A 26949-nucleotide genomic window follows, 5' to 3' on the forward strand; every position below is an offset into this window, starting at 1 on the left:
GTAGATAAGTATTTAGCTTGAAACATATAGCATTTAGCAGGTATTTGGGGGCGTGGCTTATGACAAAGGTGTGTAAGGAAGATAAGAGGTGTGTTTTTTTTTTTGGTGTTCCCAGCCTGCGTCGACATAGGAAGTGATTGTTTGATTTGTTATTTGTTTTACTTCTTGTTAAATGCTGTTAACTCTTACAGACAATTTTGTAATTCTATATTTCCCCCCAAAAAGTGTCGAATAAGGAGGAAAGTGGTTCGTATATCCTTTGACGATGTATGCCGCCAGATACGACGTGAGTTCATCCACCTACATTACCTTCTCTTTCAAATGTAATGCCATTGAGTTTATACAGCCTACAAAAAATTGTAATGTAGCAAAAATATATACTTATGAAAGTCTTATTTTGCCATAAAAGTACCGTGTTGTTGCACATTTGATGTGGTGGGCCTTGTCAGGCGGCAGGAGTGTTAATTGAATGATACAGTATATACTAAACCTAATATAAAAATTGCAAGATAATTAACTATGAAAATCAGCCTTGATTGCTTAATATGCATCACAATGAGTCAGCATGGACACCCACCCCCCCACGGCTGGGAAACAATTTTGACAAACGCGGCTCTGTAGTGCAGAACATTTGTTCAGCTGAACCGCCGTTTCCGCTTGGACGCATTTCACTGTAGCACATACCTGTCAGCGGAAGTAAAAAAAACCTGTCCACGGAAGAGAGCTACCTCTGGCTCCATCACTGGCACTACTGTGCGGATTGATACTGAATTATCGATACCTCCGTAACCAGATCTTAATGTTCTAAAATCGATTCTCAAATCAAAATATTAGTACTCCAGCCATTTGAGGTAATGTTTATAATGACGAGGAACATATTGGAAATTAACAAAATTATTAAGATCTTGTCTAAATAATACTTGGTTGTTGGGAACTATATTATAGTGAATTGGGTAAGCGTGTAAGCGTAGTAACACACTGTTCAGTGAGTCGGTTGAAACAATGCCATGAATTGTTAATTAGCTTAAATTATATAATATAATATAATTATATTATATTAATAGTAGTTCTTAATAATAATGATTCATTTATTGTTTTTCGAAATGTGTGTATATTTTCCCTTTTTTGTATGAAACATAATTCTCACATATTTGACATGGTTTTGCCCTGTTGTATATTAGCTAGGCTATATTGTGTACATCTAAAATAAGTATTTTCAAGCATAAAAAGGTTCTAAAATGTACTAAAATGCAATTAAGGCAATACAAAACATTAATGAACTGAAAGTGTAACTATTAACACACACCAGACTTAATCGCCAGTGACAGACATTTATTACCAGTTTGAATAATCACACAACAGACACAATAATAGCATACCATAGTAACATTGATCATCATAATAATAACAGAGATTGTGGCTTCACTTACTTCATTTAATACACTTAATACAGTCATTCCTCCATTTGAACATCAAAAGTTAACAAATTATTACTGTTTCATGGTTGAATACAGCCTATTATTAGGTTTAAAAATGCATATTTAAGCACATTGTACTGAGTCTTGGCCTAAATTAAGCATTTTCAAGCATTAAAATGGCTTAATGGACTAACTAAATGAAGTAAAATACAAGGCAGAAGAAGCATTGTAATGTTGAATGTAGTATTCTACATTGGCCACTAGGTGTCGCTTTTCAGTGACGTTGCACGTTTATATTACTGTCTATCCCGACAGGCATAATAATAATCAAAATACTGTTGGTGCCATTACCTACGACAAGCTAACCATTCTGAACCTCTGACATCACTTCCTGTCCTCCACACATTTGCCCCCCCGCCACAGAGAACACATTTACTGTGCTACACCCAAGCGGTTTTGGTTTAGTGTTTGCCACAGATTATTAATACACCCTTAAACATCCGTGGTTAGCTTGGCCAAAAGTGAGCTTTCCCTTCCAAAGGCTCATTAATGTTTACAAGACTTTGCACAGTGCTGCTCTGCACTTCCTTTAGGGAAGTAGTACTTTTACATAACATTCTTTAGTGTTAAATATTTTACAGTATCTACATTCTGGTTTTGAAGTTCCATGTCTTGCAACTCGAAGGGCTGCATCTTCAGGTATTTGACACAATCAGATTACCAAGCATGTTCTCACTTGATCCCCCCTCTTCCTTGTTTCTGTTGTAAAACGGGAACAAAACCAAGAAAAATCTCAAGCAAAGGAACGAGCTGTTAACTTTGTTAGGTATACCTACACGGTCTAATGAGATCCAGTGGAAGTCAAAAATGCCTTTTATTTATTACAATAAGGATAAGTACCGCACTGCATCATACTGAAAGATGATTACCATTTACAATTGAAATAGTATAGATAAAATATATCAAATGCCTGCTGATATTTATTAGATAGTATCTACAGTACACATAGTGTACATGCATCTGTGCTGCCTTAGTATGGCGCGCTATGGTCATCTATTTATACATTTAATTCTGTTAACTTAGCAAGTTTTCTGAGTACTAGTTTGTGGCATAACAACTTGCGTGTTTTTTCCTTTTCCGCTAATTGAAGTGTGTCTCTGTCAGATGAGACGTTCATTAGTCTGCTGAGATGTAAAGGAAGGAGACAGTTTCTTTAGATAATTAGGCAAACTTGAAAAGAAGGTGTTCAGCACCCTCACTGCAGAATGAGGGACTACGAGGTATGTCAGATGCAGTTTACTGAACCCCCCCACCCCCCACCCCTTTTTTTGATGTTGACAAACTTCTGCTCCACACTTACGTAAGGAGACGACGAGTTTTAATATACGTAATGTAATGCTATTTATTTACGTGATGTGTATGAAGCAAACACAAGCACAACAGATGACCATGGAATTTGTGAAAGCTTAATGGGAAGGAAATATGAATACCAGCAATACACTTCAAAAGTCTCAGAAAAGCAGCAATGAATACAGACTCACCATTGGTATTGATCTGGTTCCAGGATGCTGGCCACTGGTGCATATAGTAAAGTTTGTCACTGTCAACAACTGTACAGAAAGTTGACAGAACCTCATCATTTTTAATAACTACTGACAGATTTTTTTCAAGCCCATACCGATAGCCATCATCACAATTAACAAAATATTTTAAAAAAAAGCGTCGGCTCAGAAGTACAAACTGTGGCTGCAAGCTGGTACCTTCAAGTATGATAACTACTTGCACTTTTCAAACGCCGCAGCGATAGGAACAAGCACCATTCATCGTAGGAATGCTGGCGTTTAGGTGGCTTATACGGTTTGATTAGGGTTTTTTTTTCCCCACCCTCATTGTGGAATGAGAAATGCTTTTTTAAAATTGGTTATCGGATGTTATAGGGTTTATGACATAAAATTCCTCATATCCTCATATAATTATCAGGCACCCCTATTAATAACACTCCTTGACTCCTGCTTTAATCAACATTAGATTATATGTCAATATACAATGTCATATTTTCCCCTGTTTGCATAATCCAAAAACAATCCATTTCCACAAACATTGTAGAGCAGGGGTGGGCAAATATTTTGCATGTGGCCCTCGGGCCGTAGTTTGCTCACCCCTGTTGTGGAGGGATACAGCTGAATATGAGTGGTATTCCTTAAAACGATGATTGAATATTAATCCAGGCTGCACGGCGAACAAGTGGTTAGCGTGCAGTCCTCACAGCTAGGAGACCCGAGTTCAAGTCCACCCTCGACCATCTCTGTGTTAGAATTTGCATGTTCTCCCCGTGCATGCTTTGTTTTTTTTCCGGGTACTCCGGTTTCCTCCCACATTCCAAAAACATGCTAGGTTAATTAGCGACTCCAAATTGTCCATAGGTATGAATGTGAGTGTGAATGGTTGTTTGTCTATATGTGCCCTGTGATTGGCTGGCGACCAGTCCAGGGTGTACCCTGCCTTTCACACGAAGACAGCTGGGATAGGCTCCAGCACCCCTGCGACCCTTGTGAGGATAATCGGTAGAAAATGAATGAATGAATGAATATTGATGCATGGTAGATTGGTTTTGATCTTGGTTGGAGGTGTGTACTTTTTTTTTGTAAAGGCAGTATTTTGGTGCAATTGTGTATTGGAACAGGTAAGAGATAAAGGGGAGAAAAGGGGGCTTTTCTCTGACAAAAATGGATGAGTTTCTGCAGTATTAGCAGTGCTCAGAAGAAGAACGCTTCAAGTCGTTGAATGTGGGATAATATCTCTTTCTCGGAGTGAAGAATGGGGCATGATGAAGTTTGCTTAATGGTTTTATTAAGCTGTGATTAATTGATGGAGGAGGGGGGGCTGATATAGCGAGAGACCCTGGAGCACTGGCTGACCCCATCTCTAAAGAGTTCCCTCATTCTGGTCTATGATTGCTGTTTGAGATTCCACTTAGACAGCGTGTGCGGAAGCCAGCGCCGAGTAAGAATAGGCCTTAATTGCCATGAGTTATCATCGAGACTCATGTAATTGAGCCCCCATCGCAAGGGGCAGCCCATCTGACAAATTGATTTAATACCAATGCGGTTCTCCATCCCTAATGGCACTCAGGCTTCTTCGCTCATCTGCTGCAGGCGCTGAATTCATTGTGTGTTGATTACTAGCCGGTCAGCAGCCTTTCTCTGTGTCCGCCCACTTGAGAGAGAGCTCCACATCGGGCATACATCCAGTATCGACACACACATAACTGTCAAGCACTGCACTCATGTTCCATCCCTCATTGGTCAGGCAGCGTCTGAAGGCATGCTCATGATGAAGTGAACGTGGGATCTTCTGCCACAATACTGAACAGGTTTGACCGGTCTTGCAAACATATGCACACTGCTTGTTACTGCTTGTTGCTCTCGCAATGCTAACGCATATCATTTACCCTTTTTTAACTCCACATTGTGTCATAGTTCAGCTTTGCACTGCGCTAATTTGAATGAGGTTAACCCTATTTTGTAAATCATTCACTTTAGCCAGTATTGAAGCATATTTAACCAAGTACAATGAAACATGTAGTGTTCCATGATGCTGTGGAACATAAAGGATATTCTTTATCCATCCGGGTCTGGGAAGTCTTAGTCAGGAAGCACAGATTCCCCAGTCCCTGCATACCTCTTCCAGTTCCATCGGGAGGACACCACGGTGTTCCCAGGCCAGCTGTGAGACATAATCACTCCAGAGTGTCCTGGTCCTACTCTGCCCCAGGGTCTTCTCATGGCTGGGCATGCCCGGAACACCTCATCAGGGAGGCGTTCAGGGAGCAGCGGCTCTACTCTGAGCCCCTCCCGGGTGACCGAGCTATAATTCATCATTCATTCATTTTCTACCGCTTATCCTCACGAGGATTGTGGGGGTGCTGGAGCCTATCCCAGCTGTCTTCAAGCGAGAGGCGGGGTTCACCCTGGACTGGTGGCCAGCCAATCACAGGGCACATATTGACAAACAACCATTCACACTCACATTCATACCTATGGACAATTTGGAGTCGGTAATTAACCTAGCATGTTTTTGGAATGTGGGAGGAAACCGGAGTACCTGGAGAAAACCCATGCATCCACATGCAAATTCCAACACAGAAATGGCCGAGGGTGGAATTGAACTCGGGTCTCACCACTTGACCGCTGTGCAGCCGTAATGGGACATTATAGTAAAAATATATATAATTATCATTGCTTATAATAAGTCACCCTTACGCTAAAATCTTCACACAGTCACTTAACACCCAAAAGGTAGGTAAGAAATATACAAGACAGGTAAAACAAGAATTTTAATGACTTCCTATCATGCATTACCGTTCATTAGCCATGGCTGTCAGTGCAAATTATGGGGGGGGGGCTGCTGTGGGTCCATGCCCCCATTTTGTGGCCTTTAAAAAAAACACACGCACAATAGGAAACAGCAGGAGAAGGTAAAAGTGAAACAATTCCTTTTGAAATATCAATTAAAAAAATACCCAGTAGGTCTCAATAAAATATGTAAGATGTAGAAAACCCACGCATGCACGGGGAGAACATGCAAACTGCACACACAGATGGCCCACGGTGGAATTCAACTCAGGTCTCCTAGCTGTGAGGCCTGCGCGCTAACCACTTGTGCAGCCCTACCAAGCTATAATATGAAATTATATTTACTTTGAGATGTTTCATGTTTGAGATGAGGTGGGGCTGCAGGGTTCTGTTTTTCTCTGAGCGAGAAACCACAACTGTCCTTAACAGCTATTTAGCATCCTGCATCGTGATAAATGGCAATCGAACAGACGGATAAGAATGTATAATAACGCTCCACAGTTTACTGTTGATAATGTTAACATTGGTAATAGTGATTAAATACATCAATCGTTTCTCGATAACGGTATTTTTTTATGCCGTTACTCCCAGCACTGGTGATAAATGTTGACTATACAGTATAGCATCTGGGTGCTAATTGCAAATTGACATAAAACAACAGGCATAAAATCGTGGACATAAAATAATAGGTCACATGTCAGATGTTGGGTCGTATAAATGACCTTTTAAACGACATCCCATTGCCGAGTTCCAAGACTGTTGACATAATCCACTCTTTTACAGTATGTGATAAACAACGTAACAAAGTGACTTGTTTAGTTAATGTGCATTATACACGGTCAGGCAAAATGATATGACACATTTGTAGGTTAAATAAAAGGCAAATAAAGTAAAGTAACAACAAATTTTACATATAATGCCATTCTGTTCAGTTCTGGCGGTGCGATGTCGGCCGGTTGATTTTGGTTTCAATGCAGATCAAGTAGCTCTGAAGTCGGTAACCCATAACAAAATGGTGTTTGGAGCTGGTACGGGATCATGTCTACCAAGATTGAAGTGCAAACGGAATGCTTGTAGGTTAAATAAAAGGCAAATAAAGTAAAGTAACAACAAATTTTACATATAATGCCATTCTGTTCAGTTCTGGCGGTGCGAGGTCGGCCGGTTGATTTTGGTTTCAATGCAGATCCAGTAGCTCTGAAGTCGGTAACCCATAACAAGATGGTGTTTGAAGCTGGTACTGGATCATGTCTACCAAGATTGAAGTGCAAATGGAATGCTTGTAGGTTAAATAAAAGGCAAATAAAGTAAAGTAACAAAAAATTGTACATATAATGCCATTCTGTTCAGTTCTGGCGGTGCGAGGTCGGCCGGTTGATTTTGGTTTCAATGCAGATCAAGTAGCTCTGAAGTCGGTAACCCATAACAAAATGGTGTTTGAAGCTGGTACTGGATCATGTCTACCAAGATTGAAGTGCAAACGGAATGCTGTAGGTTAAATAAAAGGCAAATAAAGTAAAGTAACAACAAATTGTACATATAATGCCATTCTGTTCAGTTCTGGCGGTGCGAGGTCGGCCGGTTGATTTTGGTTTCAATGCACATCAAGTAGCTCTAAAGTCGGTAACCCATAACAAAATGGTGTTTGGCGCTGGTACGGGATCATGTCTACCAAGATTGAAGTGCAAACGGAACGCTCAGTTACAGATTCGTTTGTTTTGATAAACGTTTAAACAATGAAAGCGCCATGCTCACCAGTCCAATTCATGGCAGCCACTGAAAAAGTACTTTTCAAAAATAAAAACACTTTTTTTGTTTCTTTACTTTATTTGCGTTTTATTTAACCTACAAATGTGTCAGAACATTTTTCCCTTCTTCATGCTCATCATCATCTTTGTTTTATTCCTTTCCATCAGGGCCACAGCGATCGCCATGAGCGGATCGACTTCCTAACCAGCAAAGAGAAAGCCCATTCCAAGCGGAAGCTCTGGGCTGTGTTGGGGGTTCTATTGGCGCTCCTCATCCTCGCTGCTGTAGCTGCTTTCCTAATTTGGCTGTTTGTCTGTGAGTGCTGTTGAAAGCTTTCTTCATTATATTCCCTTGTATAGTTCTCAAGTGCTCCACTATGCTTTTATGAACATCATGAGAGCATTCTTTTTTTTTGCATAAATCAAAGTTATTCTTTGTAGAATTTAATAAGGTGTTTGAAGTGTTTACCCCAGCATCGTGTGCTCCTGCAAAGAAGAACCTAACATCAGAATCGGTGTTTATACTTGCTGTGAAAGCTCTTTGACAGGCGACTGTTTAAGTGGCTTGTTTGGATGTTTTTGATTTCCCATTAGTGTTCGCTCAAGTGACAGCCTTGACTTTCTCCTTTGAATAATGCTAAGAAAAAAAAAAAAAAAAACGGCAGTACGTGACATAGTTCCCTTGTCATTTCCACGCGCGCGTTCTTACGAAAAGCCCTCTGAAGTCTTGATTAGCAGTCTCTCGTAGGAGGCGTTTTATCTGTCCGCTCAACTTGAGATCAAACCGTGCGGCTTTAAAAATAGGGTTTCGCTTGAAAAATGTCTTCTGTCATCTAAAAGGCAACAAAACTGACTTGACGTTCAAATGCAGTCTTTTTTTCTTTTTTTTTTCTTGTCACATTCAAGTTAAGGATGCCGAAGAAGCCAGTCTCAGTCACAATCGCGTCCCTGCTAAGCTGGTGTTCAGCGGTCACATGAAGCTGCCCGATCTCAAATACAACGAGAAGCTGGAGGACACCAGCAGCCCTGAATTTGAAGCCATGGCAGAAGAACTGGAGGCTGTTGTGAGTTGGATGCTGAAAGAACACTTGGTGTGGCCGATGCATGTTGGACAAGGAAGCTAAAACACTACACTGTGTACTGTATTTACTGTAGTTCCGGAGTGTTCAAATTTTAACAGTGTGGTGCTGGGGGGGTCCAAACTCGTACAGAAAAATTGAAGGATGTGGGGCGGCCATACGTAACTCAAGCTACGCAACATTCCTCTTATTATCCCGATAATGGATAAACTAAATCAGATGTCTATATTACAAAAGTTATCTGTTCATTTGGGCCTGCACGATGGACAAGTGGTTCGTGCACAGGCCTCACAGCTAGAAGACCCAAGTTCAATTCCACACTCTGCCATCTCTGTGTGGATTTGCATGTTCCCCCATGTACATGTGTGGGTTTTCTCGTGGGTTCTCATCTTGGGTTTTATGAATGTGAGTGTGAATGGTTGTTTGTCTATATGTGCTTGGCTGGCGACCAGTCCAGGGTGTACCCTGCCTCTCGCCCGAAGACAGCTGGGATAGGCTCCAGCACCCCCGCGACCTTCGTGAGGATAAAGAGTAGAAAATTAATGAATTAATCTGTTAATTTGTAGCTGGTTATGTAGAAAAAAGTGAATTATTTGATGGTGTTGCGTCGCTTCCCAAACTACACTGTAGCTGGGATTGAATTAGTTAATTGGAAAATGGTGGCAGAGTGGTTAGCATGTTGACCAAGAGAACCTGGGTTCGAATCTCCGCTTAGGCATCTCTGAGTGGAGTTTGCGCATTCTTCGGGTACTCTGGTTTCCTCCCACATTCCACAAACATGCATATTAACTTAATTGCGATGGGCTGGCGACCAGTCCAGGGTGTACCCCGCCCCCCACCCGAAGATAGCTGGGATCGGCTCCAGCGACCCTAGTCAGGATAAGCGGCATAGAAGATGCATGGATGGATGAAAAAGTGTGAGCACCCTTGCTATCCATTCCAAAAACATGCTAGGTTACTATGCGACTCCTAATTGTCCATAGGTATGAATGTGAGTGTGAATGGTTGTTTGTCTATATGTGCCCTGTGATTGGCTGGCCACCAGTCCAGGGTGTACCCCGCCTCTCGCCCGAAGACAGCTGGGATACGCTCCAGCACCCCCACGCGACCCTTGTGAGGATAAGCGGTAGAAAATGAATGAATGTCCGATAACATATCTGCAAGCCCCCCCCAACCTCTTGATTGTGCAGTAATTGAAATTTAATTTACTACTTTTTCTTTTTCTACATTGTCTGTAAGTACGGAAGTACGCAAATCTGTATTTAGCACAGTTGCTTTAAATTGAATATTGTTAAATATTTGTAGGAGGGACCTCAGTCGTAGTAAATTATTCCGCACTGTTGCTAAGTGTCAGTTAGCACATGTGGCTAAACATGTTTAACCAGTTCCACAACGATGGCACAACACAAGCTTCTTTTCAACACTTACCACCACTCTCTCATAAATCAATCAATCAAATACAGTCATTAAATAATGACAGTCTTTAGAGACTATGCAATAATGCTGACATGCATCTAATATCATCATGAGCAGGTTAGTAGTAGTATGTGTTCTCATTGAAACTATTTTTATATTATCCCGCCTTTTCTATTAAAATGTTATTAATATCTTCAGGGAAACATTACAATTGAATGCATCACATAATCAGTTCACAGTTCCACATGTCCAAAAGGAGTAGGAAGAAGCACAGCTTATTAAATCCTACCCCTCCATCTGGTACTTTTACAATCAGTAACTGTTACATTTGTTCACTTCCTGCTTTCCTAATATAGTTTATAGTTTTTAATTTCATTCATCCATTCATTTTCTACCGCTTTTTCCTCACGAGGGTCGCGGGGGCATGCTGGAGCCTATCCCAGCTGTCAATGGGCGAGAGGCGGGGTACACCCTGGACTGGTCGCCAGCCAATCACAGGGCACATATAGACAAACAACCATTCACACTCACATTCATACCTATGGACAATTTGGAGTCGCCAATTAACCTAGCATGTTTTTGGAATGTGGGAGGAAACCGGAGTACCCGCAGAAAACCCACGCATGCACGGGGAGAACATGCAAACTCCACACAGATATGGCCGAGGGTGGAATTGAACCCTGCTCTCCTAGCTGTGAGGCCTTTGCGCGAACCACTTTTCCATTGTGCAGCCCCAAATGAACAGATACATTTTGTAATATAGACATCTGATTTAGTTTACCACTTTTTATGTTATCCCGCCTTTTCTATTAAAATGCTATTAATGTCTTCAGGGAAACATTATCTTTCCTTAATGTTTTTTTTTTTTCTCTACGCAGCTGGAGGAAAATATCAAGAAGGATGAATTCCTTTCTACATACTATACTAAGTCTGTGGTCACAGCATTCAGGTACTGTTTGGGGTTCGGGGAGGGTAATTATTGTTTAAATGTTGAAAGAGCCCAACCCCCCCACCCTGCTTTCAATCTGTCACTTTAAGTGTATGATAGCATCTAGGCTGCTTTTGTACTTTATGTTAATTCTCTAAAGCTACAGTAAGTTTGGCGTCAACACAAACAAATAAACCAAAGTGTTGACATAAGCACGTAGAAATGACTGCAAAAGTTTATTAGATGAATGTGTTGTTTTGGTCATTTTCTATTGGCACTATACAGCATAGTCGCTGCTAGATGGCAGCATCGGCATGAGATTCCTGTAGCTTGATTTATTCATTAATTTTGTCCCTTTATTGGCGATCCAATTCCCCGACTAATCCGCGCTTCCTCCCAAATCTTTAAACTTGGTACTGAATGGCCGCACTTTCTCCCTGCTTACCCCAGCGAGGGCGTGATAGCTTACTATTGGTCCCAGTTTGACGTCCCAGTGGAGGACCTCGAGTTGGTGCCGGAGCTCTCTGAGGAACTGGTGTTGGAGACTTTGGAAAATGGAATAAAAGATCAGCAAAGACGGAGGACCAAGGGCCAGCTGAAGATCAGTGAAATCACAGCCACATGTGAGTATTAGCAGCAACTCAGTGCAAAAAAAAACAAAACAGCAGCCTTCATGTTTTAGATTGACATTGTGACTTTTAATACACAAGTCAGTGAGTTGGATGAGTTTGACCTTATAGACCTTCAGCTTCCTGATGTGTGCATTTGTCCAGGTTGCACTCTGATTGGAATGATTCACGTGTAACCAAAAAATCAATGCTGTTGGAGTCTTTAAATACAGCACACATTTGCTGTAGCATTTTGTCAATAAGCTAATAGAATGTTGCAATGTAATTTTGCCTATCTGGGGTTCTATTACTATTTGGAAATTTCAATTTCAAACAATTTATGTATCCCCGAGAGACAATTTAAAAGACACAGGCAATAAAACAGATACACAAAGTTATTCAATTTAAAATTAAAATAAAAAAATAAAATGGGGTTGTGCAATATCTGGACCGGGATATCTGTTGGTCGCAATATACGATACAGAAAGGGCTCCCAGCAGAGTGTCCGATGATTTTGGAGCAACCTGAAGCATATTAATATTAATGATGGAGGAGTCAGACCTCCACAATATAGTATCCGCAAGGACAGGGGTGTCCAAAGTGTGGCCTGAGGGACATTTACGGCCCCCACTTATTTGTTTTTTTGGACCTTGGCACATTCTAAACATACAATTTAAATAAGAAAACTAACAAAAAAACATAAAAAATAGAAAAATAACAAAAACAACTATTTTGGTTGTTAAGTTGCTGTGTGATGATTTTAGTGTTCTTTGCAAAATTATACCATGAGTCCTCCTGAGGTTTCTAATAGGTTGACAACCTCGTTATGAGTGATTGGCACAAGACAAATATATTTCTGTCCCGCAGTGTAGATCTAACAGAAAATAACTAAGAACCACTAGTTCAGAAAATCCTTTGGTTTTTCAGTATGTGGCCCAGAATGGAAATGTTTGAACACATCTGAGAGCCCTTACCCTGGGTAGTCGAACTTTTATTAATTGTCCTTAACCAGTGTTTGCCAACTTTGACCACGTGGTGCAAGTCACGTGGTTTGACACCCCTGATGTAGAGTCCAAATGATTTGGAGTGCATGAGAAAGTGCCAAAGGCAATGTGGGTCCCTTTGCCCATGTGATCATTTATTAGCAAGTATATTTTACAACACAGAACCAATGTTGTAATAGTTAAAAGGGGCAAACTTCTCAGCCAGAATAAATACAAGCCCCAGCCACAAAAAAATGGAAACTTGTATGTATAGCGTAGCCACTTGCTAGAAAGGAATCTCGACTCTATGACAGCAGTGTCAGCCCGCGTATGCGCCCGCTGTATTTGAGCCCTAACAGTCAGCAGATATAAAAGACCGAGAATGCGGAGCTGAATAAGCTCGCTGTCATCTCCTATCAGCATTGCAATTCTGTGCAGTATGCTTTGCATTAAAGAAGCTCACTTCCAGTTCTGCTGATAAGATGATAAGGCATCCTGCAGGCCCTCTCTGCCTGTACTGCACCTGAGAGAGTGCATTCATACACTTTGGATCCTCTAATGCTATTAGCCGAGGCCTAGCCTGGAGAGGCACATTGTTCTTCATTCCTGTCTTCCTGCTATTCTCATTGCATTTGTCCACATCCTGGCCACTAGCCAAGAGCTGAGCTTGTGACTCAGAGCGGTTTGGCTCTTTTTTTAAAAAATGATTTCTGTGGGTATGATTTGATGTTTCTGTCGCAGTTACTCAGGGAGAGATGTATGGCTTGCTGCTTTAAGGCAAGGTGAGATGGACCAGAAAGAGCATAGCATCGCAGGTTTCCCTCAAGGCTGGGAGATGGAACAGTAAATGCGCAAACCTAAATATTTCAGGCTCATGCATCAAAATCTAGTTGCCTCCCAGCGTTAGTGGTGTATTCCAACCTTCCTTCTTGATTCGAACACATTCCCCTTCCCTTCTTTTTCTGTCTGTCTCCAGTCACTGACCCTCGCATGGCCAGGAACCCCCGAGCCCGTGAGTACAACCTGTTTCATTTGTAATAATTTCCGATTTGGCTGCAATATACAGTCTGATCTGTTCTACTCAAACCATAGTCAGGCTCAGGCCAGGTTATGACACCACCCCTCATTTAATTAGTCTTCCTTTGCATGAAACATTTCTATCCTTGTTTATTTGTTTCTGTGCATCCATTTGTTGGATTTTTTTTGTGTGTGATTCCTTCAAGGCTTATTTCATTTATTTTCGAGCCAATTGTCCATGTGACACTTTAAATGTAACATTAACATGGTGAGAAGTTCATGTTGTGTTTACGTAGGAACTTAGTACAGTGTCCTCGTTTGATTGATTTCCTCATCCATGGATGCATTTCCTGTAGAGCAAAGTCACTCACTGCTGAAGCAGGTTGCAGATATTTATGGTAATGGTAACGGTTTTATTTCATTTGAACATGCATCAGATTACAATTGAATGCATCACATAATCAGTTCACAGTTCCACATGTCATAAAGGAGTAGGAAGAAGCACAGCTTATTAAATCCTACCCCTCCATCTGGTACTTTTACAATCAGTAGCCGTTACATTTGTTCACTTCCTGCTTTCCTAATATAGTTTTTTTTAATAAAAACATATTTTTTTAATAAAAATAAAAAAATATTTTTATTTTAGAAAAATAAAAAAATAAATTATATATATATATATATATATATATATATATATATATATATATATATATATATATATATATATATATATATATATATATATATATATATATATATATATATATAATTTTTTAATATAGTTTAAGTTTTTTTAATTTAATTTTTTTATGTTTGTCACATACCAAAGTACAAGGTTTAGTTGAAGTATTTTTATTTTTTTTTTATCATGTACCATTTGGTACTTTTACAATCAGTAACTGTTACATTTGTTCACTTCCTGCTTTCCTAATATAGTTTTTTGTTTTTTTTTTCTTAATTTTTTGTCCCGTACCGAAGTACGAGGTGATATGACCATCCAATGACTTAATGGGTACCATAGTAAGTGTCAATATAGTGATATGTATAGCACATCATGACTGGTTCATCCTTGTATTTAGCAAACATCAACTGCTTGTATTGTTTCTTGAATTGGCTCATGGTTGTGCATTTAAGCCTTGGAGGAGGTCCACTGTTTGTCTTTAAAGGCAGAATTTGGAAAAACAACGCTTGAACCGGATCTCCTTAGAATGTGCAAGTGTACTTAATGTGGCTCAAGAGCGTACGTGTCATGCCATCAATGTGATTCCCAGGGGAATGTTTCTTCCGACTGGAGGCTGAGCAAAAGGAATCCGAGTTTTCATCTCCGGGCTTCCCCAGCGGCTACCCCCCGAGGTCTCGCTGTCAGTGGCAAATCAGAACCTCTGCAACAAACGCCATTTCCATCACTTTCCCTTTCTTCCACGTGGAGGACGACTGCTCCGATGACTTTGTGGCCATTTATGATTCTTTAAGTCCAGATGAATCACAGGCGATCACAGAGTAAGTCGTAGTAGGGCTGTCCGTGGAATTGAAGTGCACAAATGAGACGCATAAATAACAATCCATCACATGCTGAATGCTATTTTATGCCATTAAACTGACCATTTATTATGTCCGTACCTTACTCTCACTTGCTCTTAAACCTCCGTTGCATGATTTTTTAAAAATATGGCTCATGCGGTATTAGTCTAATTTATTTATCCTTGAAGATCAGACAGACAGGAAATATAGTTCTACGGTATTCCCACAGGACAACCACAAGGAATCACGTTGTATTTGACTGAAACATTGCACAGGGATTTAGGGATAAAAGTTGTTTTGATGTGGGTGGAAAATACATTCCGCTTCATTCCTTTCACTTGCTTTGTGACTACAACTTTTTTTTTTTCTTCCTGCCCCTCTGGAGCCTTCAGCGCCGCATTTATTGTTAACGTTGGCGACCTGAGTGAGATTGAGTCGGCCTAAAAAGACCTTTGCTTACAAATCTATGAAGGGTGCCAACCTTAATCCTGCCACACCACTATGTGTAATTGCACTTTGTCTGTGGGGGGAAGGATGTGATTGTCAAAACGATTGCCATTGAATGCAACACTAGCTGTAACTGCAGGCAATCTCCCACTGAACAAATACATCTAATGTGTAATGTGCAACATTTTCATATGCTATTGAGTGATCAGCTGTTATTCAAGGTGACATGCAGCTTTATGAAAGCCGGGACATAATAGTCTTTAAAGATGTGATTTGCCACTCACACACACACACACACACACACACACTCCTAGCTTTATTGAAACTTTTAATAATAATACCCCACTTTGCTTGACTTTGAAACACCTCCAAAGCAATCTCATCTCTCCTTATTTATCTTTCGCCATCTCGCCCTGCGTATTTATTGATTTATTTTCAAATTAAATTATTTCAATCTTGTTTGTGTCGTTGATGTTGAGAGTGAAACAACCGTAGGCTTAAATGCGCTCAACGCACGTCTTGTACCTTGCGCGGAAAAAGCCTTTGTTTATTGTGCAGTGTACTAAAAAATGCAGAAAAGCCATAATCAAATATTGAGACCCGGTTTTGTTTTTATTGCAGAAAGAGACTAGACGTATAAATGCATGTATGTAAATGTCTTTTCCACATTATCTTTATTGCATCCCCACAGGAAGTGCGGTCAAAGGCCCCCCTCGAATCCCTTGGAGGTGGTGTCTTCTGGTAACATCATGCTGATAAATCTGATTACGGACAGTGAGGTCCAGCGACCCGGCTTTCGGGCAGTGTACAAAGCTATCCCTAAATCTGAGGGTAAATTTCACATATCCACGGAATATACAGTATGGATGTGTACCTAACATAAAACGTGACATTTTTTTTTTCTCCAGTGAATACCTGTGGTGGCGTCCTCTCTGCAAGCACAGGAGTCTTAACCTCCCCTCTCCACCCCAGCTTCTATCCCCCTGCTGTGGACTGCAAGTGGACCATTAAGGTTTGCAACAATACCTCCCCCTCCTTTTTATGCAAAAATACCCTCCTCCTCCATCAGTCTGCCATGAGCGGAGCGCTGAGGCAGCATTCTGGAAGCCAAGCTGTTCAGTACCTCCTCTGTCTTCATCTGTCAGACTGCTGCAGCTGGAGCTGAGCTGCGGCTCGGAATGCGTCCGTTGCGTTGATAAGCATTGCAGCTGCATGCCTTGTAAACACAGTTGTTGTGCAAATAAGCATGTAATGACCCAGTCTGCCTCTGTGCTACAGGTACCGGCTGGGAAAAAGGTGCGGTTGAGGTTCAACATGTTCCGCATGAAAGAACCAGGGGTGGACATCCGTGTGTGTCACAAAGATTATGTGCAGATTATGGACGACAAGTAAGATTGAAAGAGTTGCAGAATATGTGCATGGACATTATACACATACTTTACATAAATGCACACTACGTATTGGATACACCAAAATTAAATTCCAAGTGGGTCAATGCCATGAATCATGCATGCATGATTGACAAGACTAGCTTGAGAAGTCGTCATTCAGTACCCACCCGTTGGTTTGCATCTCAAATCTCTAAACCCCGAATATAAGACAACTCATCTTTGCATACCTTGCCATCCACAGATACTGTGGCGAGCTGTCTTTATTGGCTTTGACGAGCACCACAAATATTATGGAAGTGACCTTCCACTCCGATGAGTCATACACGGACAAAGGCTTCAGCGCAGAATACAGCGCCTACGATCCTCAAAACCGTGAGTGACAAGATTAGTACATCATCTTGCAGAATGGTGGCGGTAAATGACAGAGGGGTTCGGACTGTGCGTTTAAACTCTGGAAGAGGACTAATCAGAATAAAGAGCTTTGAAAGCTCTTGATGCTGTCGTCGCCAATGGATTTGTTAATGCACTGATCAACAGGATGGAGAGATGACGACATGACATCTGTAATCATACATCTCTCTTAAGCTTTTTTTTTTTTCTCCCCCCCCCTCCTTTTAGCTTGCCCCAACATGTTTGCCTGCGCTTCTGGCATATGCATCTCCAAAGACCTCAAATGTGATGGCTGGAACGACTGTGGTGATATGAGCGACGAAATGAAATGCAGTACGTCCCCTAACAAAACAACTGTCTTCCTTATGCTGTTATGTCATATGGGACATGTGACTACAAGTAAAAAAAAATAGCATATTTAAACTAAAACTCTACATAGGCGACCTTACTTCCTGTCCTCTATACATCCGGAACACATTTACTGTGACACACACCTTCAGTGTTGTTTGTGTAAGTGTTATATTATTTATTTTCTCTGCTCGTCTAGGACAACTTGCAATTCATTCATTTTCTACCACAGGGGTGCTGGAGCCTATCCCAGCAGATATATCTGATATATCAACCGATTTTGCATTTTTATGCTGATATCAGGTCGATAATTATCTGTACCGAAATCCCACAACCCTCACAAGAGAGGCGGGGTACACCCTGGACTGGTGGCCAGCCAATCACAGGGCACATATAGACAAACAACCATTCACACTCACATTCATACCTATGGACAATTTGGAGTCGCTAATTAACCTAGCATGTTTTTGGAATGTGGGAGGAAACCGGAGTACCCGGAGAAAACCCACGCATGCACAGGGAGAACATGCAAAATCTGATATCTCAACCGATTTTGCATTTTTATGCTGATATCAGGTCAATAATTATGGGTACCGACATCCCTAATCACTTTTTTGCATATTTTGCTCTTAAATCAGAGGAAAAAGTCAACATCAAGAATAGACATTTTTGTTCATTCATTCATTTTCTACCGCTTATCCTCACGAGGGTTGTGGGGGGGGTGCTGGAGCCTATCCCAGCTGTCTTCGAGCGAGAGGCGGGGTACACCCTGGACTGGTCGCCAGCCAATCACAGGGCACATATAGACAAACAACCATTCACACTCACATTCGTACCTATGGACAATTTGGAGTCGCCAATTAACCTAGCATGTTTTTGGAATGCATGGGGAGAACATGCAAACTCCACACAGAGATGGCCGAGTGTGGAATCGAACTCCGGTCTCCTAGCTGTGCGGCCTCTGCACGCTAACCACTCGTGCAGCCACATGCAGAATGAAAATATTCACATCCAGCACCTTACTCATATTTCTGCAAATGTTATATACTCCTTCATGGGACATCACTGAAGAAATGACATTTTGATACAATGTAAAGTAGTCAGTGTACAGCTTGTATATTACAGTGTCACCCAAAAGAACTCAACACAACCATTAATGTCTAAACCGATGACAACAAAAGTGAGTCCATGCATCCATTTTCTATACCGCTTATCCTCACAAGGGTTGTGGGCATGTTGGAGCCTATCCCAGCCAGCCAATCACAGGGCACAAATGTGTATTCTAAATTATTTCTGTCTTAAGTGTCAAATGATTGATACTTCCTCACTTGCATAATTAAAACACAGCTTTATTCTCACTCCAGAGTGCGGGGAGGACCAGTTTGGTTGTCGGAACGGTTTGTGCAAACCCAAACTCTGGGTGTGCGACCGCGTTAACGACTGCGGAGACAACAGCGACGAGGAAAGTTGCAGTAAGTCAATCCATTTTTTATTTTTTTTTTGCCAGCACCACATCTTTATTTTCTCAACCGTTCATTTTGACGCTGCTTTGCCCCGCAGGTTGCGAGGAGAACGAGTGGCGCTGTGGGAATGGCGTGTGTCTGCCTCAGGATGTCGTATGTGACACAAAGATCGACTGCGAGGATGGCAGCGACGAGGCCTCTTGTAAAACCTGTAAGTGCTGCCTCTTATTCTCTCGCAAGTCAGTCATGCATCGGAAAATCCACAGCAGAGTGATTTATAAGCATGTTACTCCAGCCATTAAGCGCTTCATCAACAGCGTGGTGCAGGTTTAGCTTTTACGAAGCATCCTTACATGCATTTTTATCTTGCTGTGCACCGTTAACTTGTCTGTATTCACTTTTTTTTTTTTTTTAAAGAATCACTATATTGTACCTTGTTTGCGATGTTGTTTATACACAGGCAGAGTTCCCTTATTTTTACTTCTGTGAATAAAGAAGGATATTAAACCGGGAGCCCAAGTCGATACACCGAATCAATGCGATCTCTTCCATCACAATGCATTGTGTATTCGAGGCTCACTTTGAAATCTCACTGATTGCATTGTGTTGTTTTGCTTAGACTTTAAGCGGTCGATTTTAAATGGAGTGTACGCTTTTCATTTGGAGTTCTTTCCTTCTTTCCGCCCCACCAATGTAGCTCCGGGTATCTGCTCCGACTTCAGCTTCAAGTGTAAGAGCGGCGACTGTGTCAACAAGGTCAACGCCGAATGTGACCGCATCAACGACTGCGTCGATAATTCAGACGAGGACGGCTGCAGTGAGTAATGGTCTTGATCTTCTTCTCTCTCTTTTTCTGCATTTAGCCCAAAGTGGCTTTAATCTCTCCATTGTCATTTAAAGTAGATTATGAAAAAAGCTGCGCATTTGGCTGTTTATTCGGGGGGAGGGGAAGCAAGCAGCTCTTGTTATCTATTTAATTTCTTTCTTTGGTTTTAGCCTTGGAGTGTGGCTGGTGTATGTTATTGCAAGTTATTCATGCTGTTTGGTAACAGCAGAAAAGACACGCACCAGCAAATACAAATAGACGGTGTGGACATTGAAAGGGTGAACGAAAATACATTTCTGATGGATCACAATAGATGAAAATATGAGCTGGAAACCTCATATTTTAAAAATATACAACATAAGGTGGCCAGAAATATTTCAGTATTGAACAAAGCAAAATTTGTTCTCAATCAGAAACTTTTTATTTAGACTTTTTATTGCTCTCTGGTTCTATCATATCTTACTTATTGTGTAGAAATATGGGCTAATAACTATAAAAGCAATCTTCACTCACTAAATGTACTGCAAAAAAGGCCAGTAAGGATAATTCATAATGCCGCCTATAGAGAACATACTAACTCCTTATTTCTAAAATCACAAATACTTCAACTTGCTGATATAGTTCATCTTCAAACATCTAAAATAATGCATAAGGCTAAAAATAACCAATTAGCTAAAAATGTCATCCAATACTTCTCTACAAGAGAGGAGAAATATGATCTCAGGGAAGAAGTACATTTGAAACACTTCTATGCTAGGACTACGTTAAAAAGCCATAGCATTTTCAGTATGTGGAATCAAACTATGGAATGGATTGAGTAAGACCCTCGAACAATGCACAACGATGAGCCAATTCAAGAAACAATACAAGCAGTTGATGTTAGCTAAATACAAGGATGAAGTCTTGAACCAGTCATGATGTGCTATACATATCACTATATTGACACTTACTATGGTACACATTATGTCATTGGATGGTCATATCACCTTGTACTTTGGTACGTGACAAACATAAAAAAATAAAATTAAAAAAATTTAAACTATATTAAAAAATTATAAAAATTACTTAATTAAAATTTATTAATTAATTAATTTTATTTAATTTTCTAAAATAAAAATATGTATTTATTTTATTTTTTTTTACAATTTTTTTATTAAAACAAAAACTATATTAGGAAAGCAGGAAGTGAACAAATGTAACAGTTACTGATTTTAAAAGTACCAGATGGAGGGGTAGGATTTAATAAGCTTTGCTTCTTCTTACTCCTTTTGGACATGTGGAACTGTGAACTGATTATGTGATGCATTCAATTGTAATCTGATGCATGTTCAAATGAAATAAAACCATTACCATTAACATATTCTACTAAGTAACCCTGACAGGACACACCTGTGGAGTGAAAACCACTAAAAAAAACCCAGTAAGAAGGCCTGTACTGTATATTTCGATCAGCTAATGAGCCATTCTACCTTTTCAATTAGTGTCCCATCATAGCATCCTGGGTGCTTCCCGGTCTATTCCTAACTATCATTCAATCACTGTCCTCACATTCCCAGATTGCGGCACCAGACCGTACAAACTGAATCGCATCGTCGGAGGCCAGAATGCCGAGTTCGGGGAATGGCCCTGGCAGGTCAGCCTCCACTTCAAGACCTTTGGTCACGTTTGTGGGGCCTCCATCCTCTCCAAGAAGTGGATCCTTTCAGCCGCTCACTGCTTCGTCACCTTCGACCGAGAGTGAGTCCCAGCCAGGAGACACATGTATATAAATACGCATATACACACACTGTGTGTGTATATATATATATATATATATAAACACGGAGGGGAATCTCTTGTGCATACTGTTATCGTGTCGTGCATTTTATTATTCATCCCGTACTTGACATTTTATCAGATCTCATTATGCGATATTCTTGGAGAAAAAAAAAAAAAAGACTTGAACTATGCACAACAGAGGACAAATTATACAAATTTCAAAGTCTGAAAAAGAGCCCCTGATGATACAGTTAATTCAGAAAAACCTTGGGGGGCTTAAATTTACATCTCATTTTGTGCGAGGACAGAGCTGCCCTCATTAGAACGGCCTGTAGGTGGAGCACTAAGCATGCTCTTCGTCATTCAGCAGGAGCTTCATGGTTTGCATAGATTCACAGCAAATATTGATATGAAATATTCCTGAAAAAAACACTATTATTTAACTAAAAATGGCACTCGCGTACATCTTTTCCTTACAATATATCATCAATAAACTCCTTATTTAATCTTTTCATGGTCACAGGTGAGCCAAAGCCTATCCCAGATCAATCACAGGGCACATACAGTAAACAAACAGCCATTCACACTCCCAATAGACATGTTAGGCTAATTTTAGGCTAACATACAAGTCATTCCAGTACAGGCGGTCCTCGGGTTATGTCCTGTAAGTCATATCCTACACCTACATTATATCTGAATGAGCTTCTGAATCACTTTACTGTATGTGTGTTTGCACGTATTTGTTGTGTTGGCATGAAACTGTTTTCTTTTTGCAATATAGAAATAATTGATCGAACGCATACTCATCATCCTTACAAGTAGACATTACTATAGCATCTGTATCCTTAATAATGGTCGCATTGTGTATTTTTCCACTGTAAATTTCGTCGTATAAACCACTACTTTTTGCTTAAACTTTGACCCCTGTGGCTTATACAGTGTTGCGCCTGATTTATGGTTAAAATATAATCTTGTGACCTCTCCTTCACCTCAGAACTACTACTGAATGTTTGTTTAAATACTGTGCAGAGGAAACAGTAGCTCATCCTTTGGCAAAAATAACAATTAATGCACCACAGAAACATAACACCCCAAATGTATACCTGAGCAATATACAAACATATATCAATACGTTAAAAACATAAATCATTCATTGGTGTGCTGCAATGACGTCAGCCTCCCTCTGTTCTCTGGGTCCTACTGGTGGACAGAGGCAACATTGCAGCACCAGCCTATCATTTTGTATGCTTGTCCTTCAATGAATGCATTATTTGAAACTCGTATTGGTACATTTGTATATTTCAGGTATACCTTTTGAAGTGTTAAGTTGCTGTGTGATGATTTTACTGTGAGTTATGTTGAGTAATGACCTTCTGCAATTTCTAATGGGTTGACAAGCTTGTGAGTTTTTTCAGAGCTCATGATTGGCTCCTGGTCCTCACACGTTTGTGTGCGATTTTATAAAAAAAAATAAGTTTTTTATTAATTTATGGGAGAGCTAACATAACCATAGAAAGACAAACGTTGGAAGGCTGTACTGCTTGTCCTTCAATGAATGCAGTATTTTAAACTCGTATTTGTACATTTGTATATTTCTCAGGTATACCTTTTGGGGTGTTAAGTTGCTGTGTGATGAGTTTACTGTGAGTTATATTCTGAGCTCATGATTGGCTCCTGGTCCTCACACATTTGTGTGCGATTTTATGACACGTGGCTTTAAAAAAAATTAAAGTTTTATTATTAATTTATGGGAGAGCTAACATAACCATAAAAAGACAAACGTTGGAAGGCTATACTGCTTGTCCTTCAATGAATGCATTATTTTAAACTCGTATTGGTACATTTGTATATTTCTCAGGTATACCTTTTGGAGTGTTAAGTTGCTGTGTGATGAGTTTACTGTGAGTTATATTCTGAGCTAATTTCTAATCGGTTGACAAGCCTGTGAGTTTTTTCAGAGCTCATGATTGGCTCCTGGTCCTCACACATTTGTGTGCGATTTTATGACACGTGGCTTTAAAAAAAATTAAGTTTTTTATTAATTTATGGGAGAGCTAACATGAAACCATGAAAAGACAAACATTGGAAGGCTGTAAATTGAGGACTGACTTTGCAAACCCTTCAAGCATACGGAGAACTAACTTCAAAAAAGTTATGAGCAGAAGATTTGAACCCTCAACCCATCGTTTTTTAGGCAGACGTCTTTTTCCGGCTTTGTTAGTTACATAACCTTTTGTTGTTACTCTTTGCTAAAAACAGGAATCACATTGCAGCCAACTGGCAAACGTACAGCGGCATGCAGGACCAGTTCAGGCATGACGGAGTCCAGCGCCGTGCCGTGAAGAGGATCATCAGCCACCCGGATTACAACCAGATGACCTTTGACTATGACATCGCGTTGCTGGAGCTCAGCGAGCCTCTGGAATTGTCGAATACAATCCAACCTATCTGCCTACCCGCTTCCTCCCACGTCTTTCCTGCAGGCATGTCCTGCTGGGTCACGGGTTGGGGCGCGCTCCGAGAAGGAGGTACTCTGCATACGTTGGTGTTTCTGCATCCCAAAATGTAGTCATGTGCTTTTTTTTTTTTTAATTATTATACCCATTTTTCCGCTATTATTACTCAATTATGGATGAGATTGTTACCCCTCATCAAAATGAAGACATCACACTCCTCCCCCATTGCCTCTCACAATGAGCTATTCATCTTCGTTCAATCCCTGGTTCCTCTTTTCATCCCTCCTTCCCTCCCTTTAATGTCCTCCTTTTTTATCTCTCACATCATGGCTTTTCTTCCCTCTCATCTTTTTCTAATCTGCTCTGTACCATTAAAGCCTTTCCTCGTATCCATACATCAACACGGGCGTCCTTCTCCTGGGAAAGCCTCTTTAAACCTTCATTAGCTAATACTAATCCAGCCCCATTAACACCTTTTGATTTGAGGTTGGGGGGGGGCGAACACGACACAAGCATTGACCACTTTGTCCTGTTTTAACCCTAAGGTCAAGGTGCACAACTCCTGCAGAAAGCGTCGGTGAAAATCATCAACGACTCCGTGTGTAACGTCGTCACGGAGGGTCAGGTCACCTCCAGGATGCTCTGCAGCGGATTCCTGGCAGGAGGAGTTGATGCATGTCAGGTAAGAACTGTTTTTCACACCGCTAGAAATAAACCACTAAGCCATTTTTTTTTCGCTCTTGTCGCCAGGGAGACTCGGGAGGCCCCCTGGTGTGTTTCGAGGAAAGTGGGAAGTGGTTCCAGGCGGGGATCGTGAGCTGGGGCGAAGGCTGCGCTCGCCGCAACAAGCCCGGTGTCTACTCCCGCGTCACCAAGCTGAGAGAATGGATCCGAAAAGAGACAGGTATTTGATTGACGTGAGTGGGGGGGGGGGATTATGGCGAGTTCCCGTTTTTTTTGTTCTTTTAGCGATAGACTGACGAGACGTCGCGTGGACCCACACACTCACTTGCACTTTATTTTTATTTTTTATTTTTCCATCTTATTCTTCAACGACGACACACAACGGATCACATGCTGTATATAGCGACCTCTCATCCTGGCGGCCATTTTTACCGATTTAAAAAAATATACAGTACATCCTCAAATTCTGAATACATAGTGCATCATTATTGAGTGTTTTTTTTTAACCGCTTTTGGCTCCTGTAGATAGCATTTTTCTCATTTTGGGGTTTTATATATGAAATCATAATGCTTTTTTTTTTTTTAAGATTGCAGAAAGATATGAATTTAACAATCCAAGCAATTCCTTTTAAACATATCATACACATTACAATGTTTTTTTTTCAGCTTGCTTCAAGTTAACTTTGTGATAAACTCCAACAGGAAAATGGCGTATTCTTTAAAATGTGCCGATAAATTGCAATACTCATCGCCCATTTTGCAAAAAAAAAAAAAAAGGGCGACGTTAAAGACGGTTGGATCACCTGACATTGTTTTTGACTGTGAAACCAATGAGAAAATAAGACAATGGAAAATATTACTGTAGCACACCAAAGATTTGACTAAGTATTATTTATTGTAGTATTTGGTACAATCAATGAATGATACTGTTGCTGGATGGACTTTTTTTTAAAACATATGTATATTCCTACCAAATAAAGACATGTTTTTAACTTTGAACACAATAGCACAGTGATTGGAATTTTTGAATTACCTTCCCTTTTTGTTTGTATATGTTCTATTTGAAAGACTAACATCAATAAACAGATTTGATTGGATTCTTCCGTTCCAAATGGAATTTTCTGTTATTTTTTTGCCTTGGATTGGGTGATAGGAAATGGTAATGGTAATGGTTTTATTTCATTTGAACATGCATCAGATTACAATTGAATGCATCCCATAATCAGTTCACAGTTCCACATGTCCAAAAGGAGTAGGAAGAAACAAAGCTTATCAAATCCTACCCCTCCATCTGGTACTTTTACAATTAGTAACTGTTACATTTGTTCACTTCCTGCTTTCCTAATATATATTTTTTTTAATAAAAAATATTTTTTGAATTAAAAAAAATAAATATTTTTATTTATAAAATAAAAAATAAAAATATATTTTATTTGTATAATTTTTAATATAGTTTAAGTTTTTTTAATTTTATTTTTTTATTTTTGTCATGTACCTAAGTACAAGGTGATATGACCATCCAATGACATAATGGGTACCATAGTAACTGTCAACAGTTTGATTCCACATGCTGAAATGCTATGGCTTTTTAACGTAGTCCTAGCATAGAAGTGTTTCAAATGTACTTCTTCCCTGAGATCATATTTCTCCTCTCTTGTAGAGAAGTATTGGATGACATTTTTAGCTAATTATTATTATTATTTTTAGCCTTATGCATTATTTTAGCTGTTTGAAAATTAACTATATCAGCAAGTTTAAGTATTTGTGATTTTAGAAATAAGGAGTTCTAACAAATAGTAACAAACATGTTCCTCACCTCGCCGTGGTGAGCAGTGGGCTACCTGAGGGACACGGGTGACAAGACAAACCCATCTTGTCAATAATACCTGCTTTGTCACAGCTCTGTCCCATTTAGCCTGGTGAGATGGGCATACCGAGTTCCGGGAGGAGCGTACATCATGTGCAGCGGGGGGGTTGTGCGATCTCATCTGTCTTCATTAAAAGCCGAGCACCACTTGGGGGGGAATAGGAAAATCAACATAGACATTGCTGCTAATTTACGTATTCATCATTGTTTGCGACGTGGGATGCTTTGTTTGTCGCCCCCCCCCCA

The 26949-nt window shown here is 40.3% G+C and overlaps 1 protein-coding gene across 3 annotated transcripts; it reads left to right on the forward strand.

The window, feature by feature from the left end:
• Positions 1-61: 61 nt before the first annotated feature.
• Positions 62-25913, forward strand: st14 (ST14 transmembrane serine protease matriptase). Of its 3 annotated transcripts, none has more exons than XM_058085532.1 (20): positions 62-88; positions 226-286; positions 7690-7837; positions 8428-8585; positions 10895-10965; positions 11395-11567; positions 13512-13547; positions 14824-15052; positions 16212-16351; positions 16429-16532; positions 16799-16908; positions 17153-17283; positions 17530-17634; positions 19014-19121; positions 19210-19323; positions 19810-19929; positions 21495-21675; positions 23956-24224; positions 24698-24834; positions 24903-25913. In XM_058085532.1, exons 2-20 carry the CDS (start codon positions 266-268, stop codon positions 25062-25064), a joined length of 2517 nt encoding a protein of 838 aa, XP_057941515.1. In that variant the 5' UTR covers positions 62-88; positions 226-265; the 3' UTR covers positions 25065-25913. The 3 variants fall into 3 exon arrangements, with proteins under 3 accessions (XP_057941515.1, XP_057941514.1, XP_057941516.1); XM_058085533.1 differs by lacking the exon at positions 62-88 and adding an exon at positions 115-133; XM_058085531.1 differs by lacking the exon at positions 62-88 and having other exon boundaries at positions 97-286; positions 24903-25912.
• The last annotated feature ends 1036 nt before the right edge of the window (positions 25914-26949 follow it).

The sequence above is a fragment of the Doryrhamphus excisus genome, chromosome 10 (assembly GCF_030265055.1).
Source record: "Doryrhamphus excisus isolate RoL2022-K1 chromosome 10, RoL_Dexc_1.0, whole genome shotgun sequence".
Lineage (NCBI taxonomy): Eukaryota > Metazoa > Chordata > Actinopteri > Syngnathiformes > Syngnathidae > Doryrhamphus > Doryrhamphus excisus.

What these genes read in the sequence shown, in the direction of transcription:
- st14 (XM_058085532.1), top strand. Translation starts at nt 266, where the DNA reads ATGTATGCCGCCAGATACGAC. An exon ending in GAATCACAGGCGATCACAGA is followed by an intron (nt 15,053 to 16,211) that starts GTAAGTCGTAGT and finishes GCATCCCCACAG; the next exon opens with GAAGTGCGGTCAAAGGCCCC. An exon ending in AGCTATCCCTAAATCTGAGG is followed by an intron (nt 16,352 to 16,428) that starts GTAAATTTCACA and finishes TTTTTTCTCCAG; the next exon opens with TGAATACCTGTGGTGGCGTC.